The sequence below is a fragment of the Poecilia mexicana genome, unplaced genomic scaffold (genome assembly GCF_051168715.1).
Source record: "Poecilia mexicana isolate PSO_F unplaced genomic scaffold, ASM5116871v1 scaffold_22, whole genome shotgun sequence".
In the NCBI taxonomy this organism is placed as follows: Eukaryota; Metazoa; Chordata; class Actinopteri; order Cyprinodontiformes; family Poeciliidae; genus Poecilia; species Poecilia mexicana.
The window spans coordinates 15,301,432-15,322,006 of NW_028263391.1; the positions used below are offsets into that span (position 1 = coordinate 15,301,432).

General features: G+C 40.7%; 2 protein-coding genes across 3 annotated transcripts in view; one reads left to right on the forward strand and one right to left on the reverse strand.

Annotated features, from left to right (window-relative positions):
* Positions 1-836: 836 nt before the first annotated feature.
* Positions 837-20,575, reverse strand: part of tfb1m (transcription factor B1, mitochondrial) — a 32,531-nt gene continuing 12,792 nt past the window's right edge. For both annotated transcript variants that reach the window (XM_015013588.2, XM_015013589.2), the window contains exons 7-8: positions 3,172-3,299; positions 837-1,671 (exon numbers count right to left, since the gene is read on the reverse strand). In XM_015013588.2, the coding sequence (XP_014869074.2) occupies positions 1,407-1,671; positions 3,172-3,299 (393 nt within the window). In that variant the 3' untranslated portion in view covers positions 837-1,406. The remainder of the gene's footprint in view (positions 1,672-3,171; positions 3,300-20,575) is intronic.
* On the forward strand, positions 15,855-18,080 carry LOC106933986 (claudin-20). The gene has a single exon (XM_015013590.2). The coding sequence runs from the start codon at positions 15,980-15,982 to the stop codon at positions 16,706-16,708; it is 729 nt and encodes a 242-aa protein (XP_014869076.1). The 5' UTR covers positions 15,855-15,979; the 3' UTR covers positions 16,709-18,080.

Sequence of the window (20,575 nt, forward strand, 5' to 3'; positions counted from 1 at the left end):
TAGCTACTTGTAAAACCCGGTATTGTCTTTGCTCTTCAATGTTTTCGACCATCACATAAAATCCTTTCAACAGGAACCCGATCATGTGCTTGCATTTAGAAAAAGCAGGGCGCAGTCTGATGCTAAATGATCCAGTTGGAGACAAAACCTGCTTTGCATGCAGTTCAAACAAATCTTAAATGCCTGTTTAGTATTATCGAGTTAATAACAGAAATGCTGATGAGACAGAACTCCCCTATGATTACGTTGTTGTTGATACACAATGCATGGAATCTGACATTCAGAGACCTCATGAAAATACTGCAGCGTCCAAAGAGGTGTCTGCACCACTGCACAGCCATACCTCATTAGCACATCACTACCCTGCTGCTCCTCTGCATGACATAATTTCTCACCATTAAAATCAGCCACGTTCCCTCACTTACCAAAATAAAAGCTCGGCATTGCACTGCACCACTCAGGATTTCATTAAGGCCAAAGAGTGAACTGCAGAACGCAGCATATCGATGCATGTGAATTTTCCATTGCTGCAAGAGATTATCACCCATCGCTCATCAAAACGGAACCAAGTCGCTTTCTGGCAAGTCAACCCAAGCATACCATCTGTCGCACTGGCAGGGAGCAGCAGCGCCATGTTCTGCTGGTAAAAACCTGCTATAATATTCAAAGAGGAGTATTTAAAACACTTTCATATAATATTTGAATAATAACTACAGCTTCGAGTTTATTCACAACATACGTTTTGCTTAGAGAGCGTTTTAATTTGATAAGACCAAACTCACTGGTAATATATTGGCTCATTTACTGGTAGCTTTGGCATACGTACAAACAACGGCTTACGTAATCAAAATATTTATTGAGAGAATGCAAAAAAAAAAAACAGAAAAGACGGTTAAAAATTATTTTACTAAGAGTTCTGATCTTATTTTGTCTGGTTTTTTATTTGAGCTGACAAATTCACAGCAATTTCAGCAACCCTTTAAGGTCCGTCTCCCAAGTGATGGAGCAATACACACTTGAATGAAAAAAAATTGTCCTGGATGTGGAGCTGCCATGTTCCCGATCTCTAAATCACCCTGAAAGCACTGACATTTCTTTCAGCTCCCACAGGACAAGGTGTTAGACAGAAATGAAAAAAGAAATGGGACATAAAGAGATACTTACTCGGCAGGAGCTGCTACGGGCAACTAGCTGCTTTCTTTCCCTTTCCAAAAATGCATGGAAGGCAAGCACCGCTCGTACACCCGTTCATGTGTTTCAAATGACTTATTTCTCCCTGGGTGCAAAGAGAATGTTTAAAAATGCATGTCTGTGCCAGGTGGAAATGTCAAGGCTAAGAGCAATGTGTTGTCTTTCTGCGCTAGCAGAGGCTATTAGTGGGCTCCTTTTGGTTTTCATGCTTGTTTTCAGCACGGTTGCGGAGCACTCGGCATCTCCTTAAACGCGTCCACTGAAGTGTGGTGATTCCTCCCCAGGTGCTTCAGCCTGAGTTCTTCTCTGAAGTCGTAGCTAAAGAGGCTGGGGTCGTTGGCGCAGAGGTGAGCGTAGGCATCCGACAAGGCCCTTATGTGGGGTATGGTGAGCTCGGTGGGGCGCAGAACGGGGTCCACGTCTGCCCTCTGCATCATCTCCTCCGTCAGCTCCAAGCGGCACGCCTCCGGAAACAGCATTCTGGGGACAGATGGCAGGAGACACGGTGGTACAGATACCCACATTCAGGTGGCTTTGATGTATTAATATTCATGCCGTTTTAATGGCATTTCAAAGTTCAAACAGAAATATATTATTCCTTAGCAATTATTGCTAAATCTGAGGAGTTAATCGAAATCACACAAAGAATCTGCTCATGAATGATTAATTTTCTCCCTTGCAACCGACAGCAAATTGCAAAAGTATTCACCTCCCTTGAATTTGTTCGTATTTTTTCATGTTAAGACCGCAGACTTTAAAACTATTTTAATAATGAGATTGTATGCGACGTAGACATAAAGCGAGAGCTTTCTGCAGTGATTTCTCTGACATCCCTGAATAAAATCGAGTATCGTCTGCCCTTTAAATAGAGGAATCTGTTGACAGGACAACTATTAGTGGCGTATTCTACAAACCTGGCCAGGTAAGGATATGAGGCAAGATTTGAACATTGATGTCAGCAATCTGACAGATCATGGGATAAAATACAAACAGGAATGAGAAAAACTTTCAGGCTATGTGCTAAGCTAATGGTGGCATGGCTGAAACAACTAACAGCTGTTCTTGAACTGAAAGGTAGCTGTTTGTATTGACTCATGAGATCTTAATGCAAATGGATGCAACGTAAAAACATCTTGAAACCTTTCCATTTCATAGCAATGTACTACTTTGTGTTGGCCTAGTACATAAAATCCCCAGTGACATAAATTGTGACTGCAACATGGCAAAAGTTTATACGGTGTGAATTCTTTTGCACGGCTCTAGGAGTGAAGGAGTGTCGGCGATCGAACACTTGGACATAAAAAACCCCCCATTGATTTACATTTTTCTTTATATCAGATTCAACGCAGACAAGCTTGTGAATTCAGTTTCCAGACATTCTTCTGTCTGAAAATGTTCATCTATATTCATCTTTAGTCCGCTAGAGAACATTAGCCACTTCCAGACCCTGCAGAGACTCTTAAGGTGCATCAGTGCTGAAGGCTGCCTCTGAAATTTGGTGCAGCTGCCGCCAACCTACTGCTCTTGCATAAAACAGTCTGCCTCGTCTTCCTGTGCCACCTCAGTGAGTCATAATTACCGCTCTCTCACACAGCCTGGGTTCTTTTTGTTACCCAGGCCTACATACGCTTCCCCAACAACCACGGGGGCGATGGGCAGCGATTGCATGCATGTGGATGAGTGGGCTTGTTGCTACTGGTTTTTGAACAGAGTTCTGAAGTTGCTTTACTGTTAAGGGTTTGGTTACAGAAAGGCTTAAAATCTGCGTTTGTCAGAGCGCTGAGTACACAAAGCGAAAAAAAAAAAAAAAAAGTCAATCAAAAAGCAGCCTAATTAATGATGAGATGAAGGCACTGCTGTCAGAGCGCAGAATGAAAAATGTAGATTGAGAATGACAGATGAGGACGAGCCAAAATTAAAAAGTAAGAACTTGAGCATAGTGGCCTTCTAAGACCCAACAAGTTTTATAACTGTGCTCACCTGATTCCTTTATGGCAGTGCTTCCGACGGAACTGGAAAACATTCCTGACTACTTTCTCCACCAGCTTGAAGGGCTGTTGAATCTGAGGCTTGACCAAAGGGGTGAAGTGAACTACTCCCACATCCACCTACGCGCACAGACACACACACACACACACAGTAAGCGGAAATAACAGCAGGGGGAGGGGGACGAACAGAGACCTTGAAAATGGATTGTAGAAAGAGTGCTGACTGAAATGTGTGTGTGGAGGCGTGCGTGCTGCATGAAAGCACAGACGGGTGTGATGGGAGAGAAGAATACAAGAGTGTGGAAAAGAACAGTGCAGAGAAAGCTTACCTGTTCAATGCCCAGAGAGGTACAAAACAGAACAAAAAGACACAATAGGAATGATCAACTCGCTGTGCAAAAACAAAAAGAAGAGGCGGAATAAGATGACGCAGTATGGCTGGGTGCCTGGCAGGTTGGGTCCAGTTGCCACAGTAACATCTGTGAGACGAACCAAAGAAACTGAGTGTTGCTGTGTTGCTGCATCATCTGGGAATTTCTTCATAATCCCAAGCCTTACTTCCCAATAAACAGCATGTTTTCTATCCACAGAGTGGTTATCAATGCAGAAGGAACACCTTGGAAAAGTATACATACCCTCTGAACCTTTCCATATTTTACCATGACACATGTGGTACTTATTTGGGTTTGTGCATTTAGAGGCATCAGATCAAGAGAAACTGGGTACCTATGCACAGCACATTTTTCAGATTATTGTTTTTTTTTTTGTTTTTTTTTGCAGAGTTTAGACGATAATGCATCACTTTCTTTCAAGGTCCTTCCAGGGTTATGCACCTTCCAATGTTATTTTTTTGTCTTAAAAAAAGTCTTTAAAATGTGAAAAAGTGGAAAATCTTTTACAAGGCACTGTACACATCTAGTGATGGACCTGTCTTTTACCAACTCTTTATGGGGGGAAAATAAACTACACAAAACTATGCCCTATGTCTTCCATTTTTATTAACTGTCAATTAAATAAATGCTTCAGAGGCCAGCCGTGACGCACAGACATATTTTCTTTCACTGCTTACAATATGCCCAACGCATTGAGGTACCCGATCACCAATGAGTAAGTATGCAAATACAGTACAACCCTCGTATCCACATTGGTTAGGGACTGTAGCCACCTGTGAATTTGTATTACTACACACTGTGGAAACAGTCTTAGCCACAGTAGAACCTAAAATATACAGTATTCCTCATCTATGCTCTTGGGGGTGCAGACAATTAGCAGCGAGAAAAATCAATGCCACTCTTGGGTTGGCTGCTTTGCAGACATCAACTAACAGAACGTAATGTAGAATTGTGCTTAGGTATGTCAGCTTCCCAAACAGCATTTTCTTTTTAATATTTTAGAAATAAAATCTGAATTTTCTGTGATTAATTTTCAGCTACGCTCCACAGAGAAGTCAGCAAGTAATGTACAGTGAATTAATTGGTGGGGGTCCACTGTGATAAAAAAAAAAAAGGTTGATGATGCAGTTGACAACTTTTTACCACCCTGAAAGTGATGGTGCCGCGCCCTGAGCAGTGAGTGACATCACTCATATCAAGAGCTAATATTTAGGAAGGGGAAGTATGTCAATCAGCAGGATAACAACCCAAACTAATTTGTTTGTGCTAAAATGAATGATAAAAAGACAAAACATACAGTTATTAATATAGCAAAGCATGTAGGGTTTAATTTTATGCTCATTTTCATATAGCAATATAGATAAATCTAGATTAAACTTTTTGTGTATATTGCGGTTCAACTGCTCCACTTTCACCACCACAAACATTCCAATCATGTTTTTGGGAATCTGAGTTGAACTACAGTTTAAGTACCAGAGAGAAACCCGGCTCCACTTTCATACACACCTGATCCTTCTTGTGGCAGTTTTAAGTGGACATGACATCATGTAGGAAGAACTATTCCAGACTCAGGAGAGTCTGTTTGTTATAACTGGGAATCTCAAGTCAATATTTGTATATATATCCTTCACATAATTTCTATACATTTCAAATTTTACACTAGTATTTGGGTTTTATGATGCTGTGATCAGATCTTTTAAACAATAAATGCATCAAAAAGTGTTTCCTAACACTCTTTTTGGCCATATAAACCCAAGTAGCCAGAGTAGATACAACATGATAAGAATGATGCTGCACTCAACAAAGCAGAACAGTTGGTTGTCAGATTCCCCATGTTTAGTTCTAACCTCACTTCTTTAATAAAGAGTGTGCTGATGCTAATAAAGACATTTTGAGCAGTGTGACTATTAGGACTGTATAAATAAATCGATTTGGCGATATATATGTCGATATTTTCCGTCCTCTGAAAATATCGATATTCCATCCACGAGTATCGATCCGTTAAACCATAGGGGTCCCACTACTTTAGCAGTTAGAAGAAAACAGCTTACAGCCACGGCTAACTCTGGGAGCCAAGGTACAAAAGCCCTTTTTCCCCATAGTCCAAAAGACTGCATTTGTAGCTGCATTTTTACTCCAAAATGCAGCCACAGTGTCCAAAAGAAAAAACATAAGTGCAATCATTTGTATATTGAGAGTCTACAGAGGCTGATAATCTCCCCACTTTGCTCCTGGATTACTGTTTAAACTTTTGAATTTTATGTCAAATCCACATGAATTAAATGACAGAAACTAATTCTCTCACTGCATCTTTGATTCATTTTGTCCAGCTGCAGACTGTTAGACTGTCCAATCAGAGTCAGGTATTGTGTAGTTGGTGCTTTTAATCAGTTTTCAGTTAACTAAATTCAAGTCTATGGAACACAAAATGTCACTAAAATTACTCTGTCCTAAAATCTTTCAGAAAATGATAAAAATGCACTGAATCGTAGCAAATTGTATAACAACAAATATCGTGATACATATCGTATCGTGACCAGAATATTGTATATCGTATCGTGAAATTACTGTATCGCTACACCACTAGTGACTATGGGATTCCATGGAGACTCATTCACAGCATTCACCCTAAAAATAGTAATACATCTCACAACTTTTAGACGATTTTTGGATTTAAATGCCTTTCAAGACGCTAAAAGGGTTTTTGAAAGGCAAGATAAAAATAATTAACTCTATAATCTCCTGTCTGAATGGATATTAAAAAGTGGGGAATTATTTTTTCATACCAAATCAAAAACTTGAGAAAAGGAAAAACTTGAGACAAGTAGAATGGGGGTATGCAAATGGTCCTGTTACTGTAGTATGTTGCTTTAATGTTTAATGTTTGAGGGCAAGCAAATCTGTAAATAAAATATTATCCTGAGGACAAACCCCACCTCCAACTTAGATTTCACAGAGTTAAAATAAAAGGACGTCTAATTCTGCTCAACAGCTCTCCCACAGTGAATACAGGCCCTGCGGAGCTCCTCATGCACCCTTCCTGCTTATATTTCTGGATTGTGACTCACTCATTCGCAGCTGCCTGTTTGCTTTGGGCTTGGGGCTGGCGTCGATAATTAGGGGAGGAAAGCTAAAGTGGTCCAAGGGCGGGTAGAGGGTTCCTAATGAAAGTTTGAAATACCCCTCTTTCTCTTTGAACAGCAGAAGTATCATTTGGAGAGGCACTTGTAAACTGCAGCACTATCTCTTATCAGATCTATAGATCCCAGTGTATCCCAGCATTGCCTGGCTGCTGCTAAGCTTCCTGCCGCAGTGGCGTTTAATGGGCCAGCAGCAGTGGGGACCGACAGTCTCAACAGCCCTGAAGGCTGTGCGCCAGAATTGAATTGAGAATTGAGAATGCTTTAAAGTCTTAGGTTCAGCATAAGATAACAGGACAAGGATGACAGAAAAAAAAGGATTTTCTAGTTATAAGTGAATGCAGGTGTTAAATAAAGCTTCTGTTCTACTTCAAATGTTGATTTTTGTCATATTAATGTCTAAATAATGACCCCAGGCTTTTCTTGCGGTGATTGATAACCCCTTCAGTTCAGTTTTATGTAAGGGCTTTGAGGCAAGGAATGTCAAGGGCATCAATGGGCCTTGGCGGCATCATTTTTATTTCCATTATGAGGATGGATTTATCCAACTGTCATATCAACAACATGTTAAGAATTTGATCAGGATTTCATATCTGGACCCGCAAATTACTTTCCTCAGTCTTTGAATTACGCAAGATCAGACCACCATCTGCAAGGAAGACGCAATAAAAAGGAATGCCTTTAATTTCACTCTCTGCTGGAATAATTAGGCCATTTATATTCCACAATTTATGATTTAGGAGAGGAGCAAAGGGAAAAAGTCGATATTGGGCCTATACAGGCAGCAGCAATTCACCCATCAGCTTGTCCAAGTCACTTTGCTGCTATGATTTATGTATGGCCTTGCTACATGGCTCGACTGGGTAGCACCACTGTAATATATCCCGCTGGCTGCCATTAATTCTTCACCGATAACCCCAACATGCAAGGGAACTCCATCTTAAATCACACGCAGTCACCTGGCCCCTCTGCAGGAGGTGTTATAGACATGCTTTTCTACTAAAAAAACCCAATACGGTTCTGGTCGGAGGGTCATATACACTCATGATACAGCATCAATGTCATTTTCGTACCAAGCTTTTAAAAATGCATTGAAAAGGAGCTGATTTTTCCTGGGTGGAAGGATTATGTAACTCAACTTCTGCAGTTATTTTAAAAATAACTGATGGGTGCACTAATCCACAGTCAAAATTAGACATAATAGCTCATCATCTCTCATACCTCTTAATTAGGTACAGCAGCAACACAATGGATTTATGTATGTAAACATAGTGAACCTTCATAGTGAATGTACCAAGCAGCAGAGGCTCTGACTCTGAAAATGGAATAGTTGGCACGCTGGTCTGAGTATTTTTGAAACTGCTGATCTATTAAGATTTTCACACACCGTCATCTCAAAGGTTTCCAAAGAATGGCTTGAAACAGAGGAAATAGCTAGTGAGTGGCAGATGTATTTGCAAAGTTAGCTATTTGATGTAAAAGTAGAAGGGGCAAATCAGTTTGAGATAACAGAAAGTCAAAGTAGCTTAAGTTCCCATTAGTTATATCTCAAAAAAGATGGCCTATTGTGGAAGGGTAGCTCTGTTGTCAGGTAATAAGAAATGGGTAAAAACTCCCACTGACTCTCCAGAAATGGAAAAAATAAAATGGTTCTCTGGTTTATTGACTTTTGATTTCATAGCAATATTCAGATGATGAGGTCAGAATTTTGGGTAACAGCATGAAAGCATGGACACTCCTATCAAGAGTTTAGACTATCAGTGTTGAGTTTAGGGTACGATGGACAACCTCCATCACCCTTGGTGACCTTTCATCCTAGCGACCCGATCTCTTGATTAACTGATCAACTAAAATAGTTTTTGGCACACTTTGGGTCACTTAGTACAACATTTATAGCCTATATGAGTATTGTTGCTGACCATGTTCACTATAATGCATCCACGTTTTGGCTGCTTCCACCAGGATACTGCAACATGTCAAAAACCCGGTTGCTACCACTTTTATTGGTGATAGCAATAAAAGTATGAGCTTTCTTGGATATGCGGCTTGGTGAGAGCCACTAATCCAAATTTTTAGTGTATACTTAGAAAATCCACAATGAATGCCAACTTGTACTCTCTTCAAATACAAAACAAAACAAACAAAAAAAAACATTCAAGCTGTATGCCATGTTATTGCATACTTTAAAAACAGTTTAAATAAATCAATAAAAAGCCTGAAATTAATTACATTCATGTTTCCGTTGGGTGTCTGTAAACTTGACTGAACTGAGTCTCCAACCTTTGGTGCCATATCCTAATTTTCCAAGGCCAATGGACTTTCTGATCATGCTTACAATGTTAAACATTTTGTCTTCTAGTTCAGTCGCCTTCTCCTGTACTTCAAAAGGGAAGTGAATGTAAGATAGATAAAGACTAACTATATTCTCTGTCAGTAAGTTCTTTGATTTGGTATGTAAATAAGTTAACACAGACTTAGCCTTCTTATTAAAATGTTACATAAGGATAAGTATTTAATAATCTTTCTCTGGCTATAATTGGTTTAACATAATCAGTTTGGGAGAGGGAAAAAAAATTCAAACACTCAAACAAACTTTGAACTTTTGCTTCTCATCTTATTTTATGCTAATTAATCTGATTAACCCACATTGATTCCTTGTATTCCCTCTTACAAAAAAGGCATTCTGCTAAAAGAAAGTAGAATTTCTACTCACTAAACTTGCGAGAAGAGCATAATATGAGAAATTTCAACTTCAAACTTCCACATCTACTTCTGTCCACAGCTCAAGTCCTTTTAACTACCACATGGGAACAAAACATTGACGTACATATTAAAATCTTTGCACATTACCATATTTCCTGTCTGACCTTCCCATAGCTCAGCAGGGTACTCCATTATTCCAGCTTTGCCCTATGATTCTCTAGCTCCTTTTTCTCCTATTCCACCTCTGATGCGTCTTTCCCTGAGAGTTCTTGCCCGATGGGGTGTGAGCAGTAATTTGTCATGTCCCTCTAAGCGTAACCAAGACGAGATGGCAGCGGCCCTGGGGCACCACCTGAACCACCAGCACTTGTGCTTACTTACATAATGGAAGGTACCGAGGAGAAGAAGGGAAATGGAAGAAAGCTCTAAAAAAATCCAGGGAATATAAGAGAGAGAAGCTCACAGAGAACGTGCAACAAAAACTGAGAGACTTGCATTAATCATGACAATACCTTGGGAAGACAACCTCCATTACATCAGTGGAAGGAGGCAGCCTCTTGAAGGAAGATAAGACAGAGGTCTATGCCAGGGAAAATACCAGGACCATGATAGTTTATGGGCCAGAAGAAGGAATGGTTTGACGTCCTGGGAAAAGAAATTACCCATGACATGCACAGAGGACATTCAAGACTGTCGCTCTGGTTTTCAACAAGATCAGCTCCTTTGAGAGATGCATCATAGAAAAGCATGAACCTTGCCCTAAAAATGAGCGATTTACTGTTTTGGAGAAGACGGCATGGGAAAAAAGCTTTGATGGGATATTTAGGAATGAATAAATGCCATTCTGAATGGTAGATTTGGGAGAGATGATTTAATAGAAATGTGTCACATAGGTTTACATAGGGTACGAATATCCATGGAAAATATTACTTATTTCAGAAAATTTATTCAAAACATGAAACTTATAATTTCATTGCATAGTCATACAATTAGTTTCTCATTGATTAATGATTATAGTTCAGATCTCATAAAAACACAAATTTAAGCTCTCAAAAAATCTAATTTCATATACAAAGAGTAATGTTGAGTGCGAGTAATTTCATAAATAAGGACTAATGTTAAGACTTTAAATCACAGGGAATTCTCCATACTAGACAGTTGTCCAACACAAAGTCATAGAAATCTTCAACAAAAGGTAATTTACTAAAGAATCTGCCTGTTCAGAGAGGGAAAGTTGAGTGGTAGGAAAAAAATGCATAAAAACCAGTCAATGGCCTTGAGAAAATGATAAAATCCCAATCACACTTCCACTCCACTGACCAGATTTATGCAGGGTTCATATGCATTTTCCCATATTAAAATTCCATCCTTTTCCAGATAAAAAATTCTCCAGTCCTACGATTTTGATTATTTCAAAAATGGAACATTTAATATAATATTTCTCACATAGACATGTTTTATTGCTTTATGTACTGTAATGTACACATATAATTTTCAATAGGCCCATATTTTGAATTAAAAAAAAACTTCCCAATGCTTCTCTTGACAATTTTTATTTTCTAGGAAACTGGTTTTGAGCTTTCATGAGCTGTGAAACCCTGGTCATCAAAATGAAAATACTTAGAGTACTGACATAAAACACTGTGTGGAATGAATCTATACGTTATGCAAGTTTTAAGTTGAAATGTGGAATTAAATGAACCTTTCTATAATATTCTAACTCATTGAGATGCACCTTTATATACACATTGAAACTGAACTCGAGCCTTTCTGCATAAATACTGTGTTGACAGCAACATCCCAGCAATCCGACAACACCTTGCATCTAATCTGTGAACAAACCGTCCTTGCAAGACGATGAGCATGAAAACCAATTACGTGAGGGAAGAACATAAAAGAGAAAAAATGCAAATTGATCGATAAAAGCCCCTTGTGTGGGCAAAAAGGACTGTGGCCGGCCAAGCTGTGCCTCAGAGCCATGCTGCAGAAAAAGCTTGAGAGCTCTGCTGTGGGCGATAAAACAAAGAGGACCACACTCACAACAGTCTGCAACATCTTCACACATCACAGCCTCGCACATCTGCACTCACTGGGTTTATGTCAACTGCATTTTTGCTCTTCTCTCCTTCCACTTTTTCCCGCATTTCTTCCACTCCCTGGATTATCCATTTATTTATTTATCGCGCTCCCAAAACAATAACACAGCATCAGCACTTAAGATCTCATCCGTTACCATGAGAAATATCACACTTGCCAGACTGGCTGTAGTGCGTCTGTGGGAAAGTGGAAAATTTCTCATCTTGCTGCAGCGGTATTCCACGAGGAGTTCTGGGAATGTAGTGCTGCTGAAGGTCGACTGTGTGCACCAACCCACATGCTGGCCAGATCTCATTTGAAGGAAACGGTGTCTTGGGGATAGTTTAGCAAAAAGAGTGCTCGGCGGACAGCTGAGTTAAACAAACAGATCAATACTTTCACCAATCAGCTGTAGGCACCTTATTTATACGCCGCAAATATCATTGCAACCAAAAGCAGATCGCTGTAGGTGAGGAACTGGTTTGTTTATTAGCCCATGCAGCAATAAAAAATATCATAGATCTGCACTTAGAACTATATTAGGTCGACTAATCTTATCCTCTCAACCACCCCCCCCAATCAACCACACACATTCCTAACACTATTGTTTTGTCCGCTTTGTCATTCATGAATCAAGGCCATCTAAGCCACTCCCCTCCTGTGATACATGTCCTCTACAGAAAGGAAAGAAAGACATGCAAAGACAGGATAGCAGCTGTGAGTTTTATAGTCTCCTGCTGACTGATTAAGATGATGCTCTGGGGATGGTCAGTTTTGGCATGATGAGTAAACCTGCTCCTCTGGCCTCTGGACCAGCATGTAAACAAATTAAAAAAATAAAAATAAAAAAAATAAAAAAAATTCTCTGATTTAAAGGTCGGTGCTGCTGATTTAATCTTTAAACCTAAGGGTAGCAGACATTTCTTCTGTATAAACTAGATGGCCCTCCCCAGTTGTGCAGTGAGTCTGATTAGAAATATTATCACGAGTTTACATCTTTGTCACTTCTTATCTTGCAGCAGCAGCAGCAAAGCAGCACTGCAACATTATGACTGCTCCAATTTAATGTAAGTATGTGATATATATGGCAGTGGTTTGCAAAAGTATTTATACATCTTGAGCTTTTTCACATTTTGTCAAATTACAAAGCACAGCCTCATAATGTCAACTGCATGCGGTGCAAAAACACGTTGAACATTATCGACATAATTTAATATTGTCGACTTAAAATTGTTGAACATGTTGACCGCAGAGCTTATCTTCTAACCTTGCAAGTACATATTTCCTGCCAGTTATTTCAGAAAGCAAAACTCATTATGACATATTCCAAGCTTTTGTTTCTTGTCATTTTGCTTAATACGGCTTACATATTAATCAACTCAAAAGTAAGTGTCATTGAAAAATTATACTAATGTCAAAAAAGTCATTAATGGTAGCTTGTGGTGTTACAAGCTAATCAGCTAATTAACTCATAACACCTGCAAAGGTTCATTGAGTTCACTGGGTCGATAGGCAACACCTATGAGGAAGACTGTTGACTTGACACCCTTCTATACTTTTCAGAAGCCTGACATGATAAAAACATTGATTTTTGATTAGTTTAATCTGATATTACATTTTCTGAGAAACTGGATTTGAGTTTTCATCAGTCACGATCACATTTTCCTTATTTTGAATGGAATTAATAAAATAAATTATCTTTAATCTGATATTTTAACTTAAATACACATACATGGAGAGTTGTTTCAGACAAAAACAAAGATTCAAGGTCCTGGCAAACTTCATCCGAAGCCGAACAGGCAACGTGCAGTCAAGTGGTTGCAAACCTTTCATTGAACACCATAAACCACACCTGGGGTGCAAATAAATAAATGTACCTCTAGGGGCCATTTATGTTGATTCCTGTGCTTATCTCTACTAAGAGACATGTTTCATTTGGGCACTGAGTACGTTGAGGAGAGATGAGGTTACTTAAGGTCAAGTGATTCAGTTCAGGGGTTGTTAAAGGGAAGGAGCAAACGTTTTTGGCTCGGTTTGGATTTGTCAGTTTTTTTAGTCTAAATTGAAATGGAAAGATAATTTACATTGTGAAGGAAATAAATAACTTCAGGATTATAAATCCAAATGAAGATCAACATAAAGACTCTTAATTGAGCACACACAAAACCAAAGCTTACCAGCAACAACAGCGACCAGAAGCCTAAAATATAGGATTTTACACTGAATAATTAACAAAATAGAGGTTGTTTTTTTTCCTAATGTGGAGTTTCTGTATTAATTACAGGATTTAGCAATTAACCATGCATTTTGTAATGGTGTTTTACTTTGTAACACATTTGTAAAGCTAATTTATATTCTTATTTTTTAGATCTGTTTTTATTTCAGAATAGTATTATTTCATGCTCTTATATTCCCATAAGGAGGTGGAGTTTACTCTTTAGAAGGGGTCCAGTCAGAGCACAGAGACCAGAGAGACAGCAAACTTTGACATATCTGAATTAGTGGCTGCAAAGCCTGTTGTGCTGATCCAGGAGAAACAAATTCTGTCAGGGATTTTGGCACCACACCAGCCAAAACAGAAATGTTAAATCATGTTGCTCAGTTTCATTAGCAAACCCTTGCCTATCATCTCAGAGTTCTCCAATCTCCTTCACAATTGCCTGCAAAACAATTTTTCATAATGATTGTGAACCCAGTTGATTCGTGACATGATGCTAGTTGCACCAAACAGGGCTCAGGGGTGGAAACACGTTGCTGTGATTGTTCACTGATTTAATTAATTACTTAATTTCCCTTTAGGAACAATAAAGTTTTTTTGAATTGAATAAATGTTGGAGGAGTAGTTTGTGAGATACAAATGTGAACTCACACCGTTGCTGCACTACAAGCCCGGCTCCAGAAAAAACTCCACCCCCTCATTTGAATATAGGAAATTGAAATAAAGAAAACACGGAATAAAATTGTTAAAAAAAAAAAAAATAAAGTCCCTAACTAAATTAGCTTTACAAATTGTCACAAAATTAAAAAAAGAAAAACATGAAATGAATGATCACATGACTGACAAAATAAGCTCCTCATTTAGCTCTATATTGTTTTGTTTTCATGAGGAGTTCCATTTATTTATAACTATTTATTTATAACTTATATTTAATTTTGAAGACCATACATTTTTCGAGTTTAAAAAGCACATAAAGATTGATTTATTTATGTGCTAAAATCTGATGTTTCCCTTAACATTGTTTTTCCAAATACGTAGTGCCAATAAAATACCGGATAATGAAAGTTAATTTCCACATAACCGAGTTCTAGGACTGAATTTAGCTTACTAGTGGTGATTTTATTTATTTATTTTTTTTAATACAAAAATGTTAAACCGGATTAAAAGTTGAACATTAATAAGCAGCAACGTCCGCCGTTCGGTAAAAGGTTGTAGAAACGGTTCAACTAAAGCAGCAGTTAATCGGTTTGAGACGCGGCTCACGCACTGCGTGTAGTGATTAGGGCGCATTGCTGTGTAATCACTGATGAAGTTGTGAGGCAGACCGCGCTCCCTCTCTTTCATACACACACCGGTGAGGGGGGAGGGAGAGAGAGAGAGAGAGACAGAGAGAGAGAGAGTCGCGCTAGGAGAGAAGAGGCGGCGGAGGCGCTACGGTCACTTTCTCACAGGCTCCGGTCGAGCCTGTGTGGTCTCTCCCCGCGCTGTTGCTAAGGAAATGGATGGCTTGAATGGATCGGTGGTCCGGACTGAGCCGTCCTCCTCGCCCCCTCACCTCAGCAGCCTGCCGTGTTTCAGTGCGTGTTTACGGGAATTACTGCTAAAAACGTGACGCGTCCGCTCCAGCTCTGCACCAGCCAGGGTAAGAAATTATTGTAACATCGCATCATCGGATTTAAAAAAAAAAAAAAAAAAGAAAAAAAAAAAAAACAAAGAACAGAGGAATTGTTTTTATTAACAATACAAACAAAAATTATTTCCTCCTAAATAAAATAAGACATGTATATTCAGCTTACTTATTGTGACACCTCACCTTGAGGAAAACTGGTTTTCAGAGAATAAAGTATAAATCGTACAGCTAGATAAGGTGAGGACACTGCAGCTTTAAGTCCAGATAGCTGTTGCAATGCAAATACCACAACTCCTTCCTCACTCTCCAGACTATGTGGCTGTTAAAGATTAGGAGAAGAGAAAGCGCAGCAGAGTCCAGTGTTTTGATTACCTACTGTCAGCCAGAGTCAGCGTCTTCCACCTTAGAGCCATGCTCTCCTTTGTTTGCAGCCTCTGCATGTGTGAGGCGAATAAGATGAGAAATAAGATATAGTGCAAGTCACTTCCTCATTTTGCTCTCTCTACCCCAGTCCAGTGGAGCTTTGGCTGGAGAAGAGAGGTTAAGAAAGGCAGAGGGGTCGACGAGCCTGGCTGGCGCCGGGTGGATGCTGCCTGAAGACGAGAACGGCTGAGGCGGCAGCACTGACTCAGAAGAGGAGCATGGCATCCACTGGCATGCAGATATTTGGATTTGTCCTGGCACTGCTGGGCATTATGGGCGCCACTGTGGCTACCCTGCTGCCCAACTGGAAGGTCAGCGCGGATGTGGGCTCCAACATCATCACGGCCATCTCCCAGATGCAGGGGCTGTGGATGGACTGCACCTGGTACAGCACCGGCATGTTCAGCTGCACGCTCAAGTACTCGGTGCTCTCCCTTCCTGCGTACTTGCAGACTGCACGCACCACCATGGTGCTCTGCTGCGTGCTGGCCGCCATGGGCCTCTGCCTTGCCTCTCTGGGGCTGAAATGCACACGCTGGGGAGGCGGACGCCGTTCCAAGCGACACGCCGCCATCGCCAGCGGCGGCTGCTTCGTCACTGCTGGCTTTCTCTGTCTGGTGCCCGCTTCTTGGTTTACCAAGGAGGTCATCACAAACTTCTTGGACTCCAGCGTGCCCGAGAGCAATAAGTTTGAGCCCGGGGGTGCCGTGTACGTGGCCTTTGTTTCAGCAGGCTTCCTTTTTGTCGGAGGGTCCATATTCTGCATGTCCTGCCCGGGGAAGAGACACGGCCCTCAGGACCTGGTTCTGCTTCCTCCGCCGGACAAACTGCTGCTCCAGCAGCAGCAGCAACAGCTGCTCCAGCAGCAGCAGGAGCTCCAGCACCAGTACTGCTCTCTCTCCCCTTTAGACAACAAGACTGGCTACAGCCTGCAGGACTACGTGTAATAAAGCAGCAGCTATAGGGAGGCAAGCCTGAGGGAGAAAACCGTCACAGTTAAATCCGTACGTCGGGCCGTACTGAAAGCTGCGAGAGGAGGGAAACAACTTTGAATTCATTTTTGTCTCCTTTTTGTCTGTTTTGCAAGCACAAGCGGTGGAGGTATTCCCTGAGCAGCGCCTTCGTAGGAAACAGCGCAAATGTGAAAGGAGGCAGGATTCATGCTGCAGAATGGAAGGAAGCTCCCAACAAAATGCAGATTGTTCATCAGTAAATCACAGAAAGCGCTCCCGGGAAACGGATTACGCAAATAAGAAAGTCGTCTGTGTAGATTTTTGCCCCCACCCCCCCTCCTCACCAAAGCTTTAAATAGAAATAAGCAATCATTTAGCTGCTATTTACAATCATTCATAATGATCTACCCCCCCTCCCCGCTTTATTTGACTAAATAGGCAATATAAACACCAGAGAGCCGAAAGTAAAACCCCTTCCATAGCAAGCCATTTTATTTTATTTTTTTAGTATACATATCTCCTAGAATGCAACCTTGAATTGATGGAAATTAAAAAAGGTAATATTTTTGTTAGTTACTAGAAGGATGTTGATATTTTTTGCCTCTAAAGCATGCCGTGTGGAGCCTGTTTGCGTATTAAAACGTTGGAATGCCTGGTAGAGCGACTGAACCACACAATGCCTGTGCCTGAAAACAAAGCTGTAGAAACATTAACCCTGCTGGAAGTGTTCAAAGAGGACTGTCAGGAGCAGAGGATGTGGGGCTGCTGGCTGCGTCCAACAAAGACAAGACGGACAGACAGACAGATGGCCGCACATCACTCTGCAGGTGGAGATGCGGGAGAAAGGGAGAGAAATTTTGCAGGAAAAACGTCTAATCGCTTCAGATGAATGGACGTTTTCATGTTTCCCGACCAGACACAATCGACCTGTGCAGCCCGTCTTTTGCAACAATCCATTGTAGACGTTTACACCCACACCACATGCATGATTTTTGTGCGCTTGTTTCATGTGCATCGTAAACATTCAGAGGCTTTTCACATGTGCTTTTCACTCGTCAACCGCCTCTTCACTGCCATGGAGACAGGTTTCCCGTTTAAACATCTTTATTATCTGTCAGTCACAGAAGTTCTTTTAGACAGGGGCATCCTTTCATGCAGTCAAATCCTCCTGCTTTCAGTTTCTTCAGATGAATCTCTGTGCAGAAGCTTTCAGAAGACTTTCTTCCTTGCAACATTTTTTTTTTAACCATTCCCTCATCATATCAGCATTTAATGGTCCAGCATCGCAGGAAAACGCTTGAAGATAACGAGAGGCTCCTTGAGTCAAGTGGATAGCCATGTGGCAGACGACTAAAAAAGCTTTGAGTCATTCTCCATATGTGACTTGTTTTCCAAGTGCGTCAGCAGCGAGGCGCATATGTTACCAGTCTTCACCTGCAGAAGCTCTCGGTCTTAAATTGCGTCCACTTCACTGTCCCACTAGTCCCACTGTTCCTCGCACTCCTACCAGTCGCTCCTGTTTTCTTTGCCTTTTTTTCTTTTCCTCCTTTCCAACTCATTCACCCTGGCCTGTTTGTGTCAGCTGTCACATGGATGTGATCCCTGACGAGGGAACGCTGATGCATGCTGAAAGCGTGTCCTCCTCAAACGCACATCCACACCAGGCACACACGCTTCTCCCACCAAATTGCCACCCACACGTACCTACTCATGTGTCATTTGCAGGGCTACGCTTTCGTGGTTATATTTCAGGGCGAGTCTACACTTTGACTCTGAGCACAGGAATATTGTGTTTTGTGCATGGTGCAGGCAGGGATGTATAGAACTGCACATTCTCTCCTTTTCTCTCATAAGCATGCAGCTTCCTGGGGAAGTGCAGATGGCTGAGCGCAGCCTGCCACCTGCAGGCGGCTGCCAGCACACCACGGGCTCCTCAGTGGGCGCCGCTGGCAACCTCGGCAGCCCTGCAGGGCTCGAACTGGCACGTGTCAGAGCTGGCCACCTGACAGTAACACACTGCCCAGGCACCACTACTGATAAATGCAATAAAACTAGTAAAGAATGTGCCATGTCATCAGCTAATACTGACACATTATGTGTTTGAGAATGTGCCAAATTGTCTCATGATGACAAATTTTAATATCTGGAATTTTTCTGTTTATTTTTCTATGAATTTTACATTTTAAAATCTTTTATGGATTTGAGATTTGTTCTGCCAGACTAGATGCTTGTGTACAGTCCTTTGCAGCTTTCGAGGGTTATTTTATTCCTCGTTCCCCTCAAAGCACAGCAAGACTCCACGGTGTCTTGTAAAAGTATTCCTACCCCTTTAACTGCAACCACAAATTTCTAAGTATTTTACTGGGCTTTTATGTAATAAGAGTAAATAGAATCATTATGAGTGATGATTCCTAAGGATTATCATTCCTAATGATGATCATTAGGAATGATAATCATCATGATCATTTTTCCTAATGATCATGTTGTGCCTCTGCACAACATGCAGATGTTGTGTGAGGTTTATCTTTATGTGAGACCAAGGAACTCACGTAGGTATAACGGAGCACTTTTGACAACCTAAGCTTTGAATGTCTCAGAGTAACATTCAGTCCATTATCTCAAAATGGAAAAATATGGAACGACTGTGACTGCAGTCTGCCAAGAAATGGTGCACCAGTCTAGCTGGCTGGGTAAGGAAAGCAGCGCTGCAAAGTCCTGAGTCAAAACCACGTGCAATTTCACAACTGCATAGAGCTGCTGGCTGCAATATTTTGGAGTTTTGGAATAATGTAATTGATATTGTCAATCGTAATATTCAACAATAGTAGCACCCTTGCATCATTTCCTGTTTTCCTGTTAGCATTAATCAGAAAAGCAGCCAAGAGGCCCATCCATTCCATTGAGAGTAATCTACAGACGCCTGAAGAAAGCCATTAGAAATTCTGTTTGCAGTGTGTTTAAACTGTTTTTATATACGAACATGTTTCAAACCCATGCACCCTTCCTAATCATGTTCCACTTTGTTTAGCACAAGATTCAATGCATGGAGGTTTCTGGTGAAATGTAAGACAAAGAAAAGATAAGATGCTCATAGGGCATGAATACTTTCTCAAGGCACTCCAAGTGTGGGGCTTTAAAAATGTATTTATATCAGGAAATATGATTCCGTGTTGGTCTGTGACGACTGTACACAAGTGTCTGTGACTTTAACGGTGTTTTGTTTGTTTATTAGGAGGATTTGTCATCCTTCAGATTGTTTCAGTCGAAGATAAAATACCACGTTCATGCCATATCTTCTTTATAAGAAGACTACTCAGTGCACTTTTTATTTGTGTTTCTATTCGACAGCAGTTTGGTTCAAATGAATGAGCATTCCAGGCTCTCTGGACCAGTATCAATACATAACACAAGTGGGCACTCTGGACAAAAAAAAAAAAAAAAAGAGAGCAATTTCTGACTGATGGGATTCAGCAGGGAAATACCAGTTAGAGATATTTTTAGTGGCTGTGCAGCTTAATCATCAGCACGCAATTTTATTTGCTTATAAATGGCCAGAGTGCAATGTGACTAGGTCCTTAAAGTCTACAGAGTTACAACTCTCTGCTTATACTGTACCGAGATGTTGGATTTATTACTTTGATAACTGCAGCTTATTTTTGTGAATGCTTTAGCACTTCTTACTTTGCCAGAGCCTATTTGTGATGAGCAGTTCACAAGTTCTGATACAGTTGTCTCAATGTGCTTGTGCAAGTAGTTCTATTTTTTACCAATAAAACTATTTTGTGAAAGCATACAGCTCTGGTATTATCTGTGTTTTTGATTCAGAAGCGCTCAGCTTCTCCCAAGCCAGGAAGATTGCAG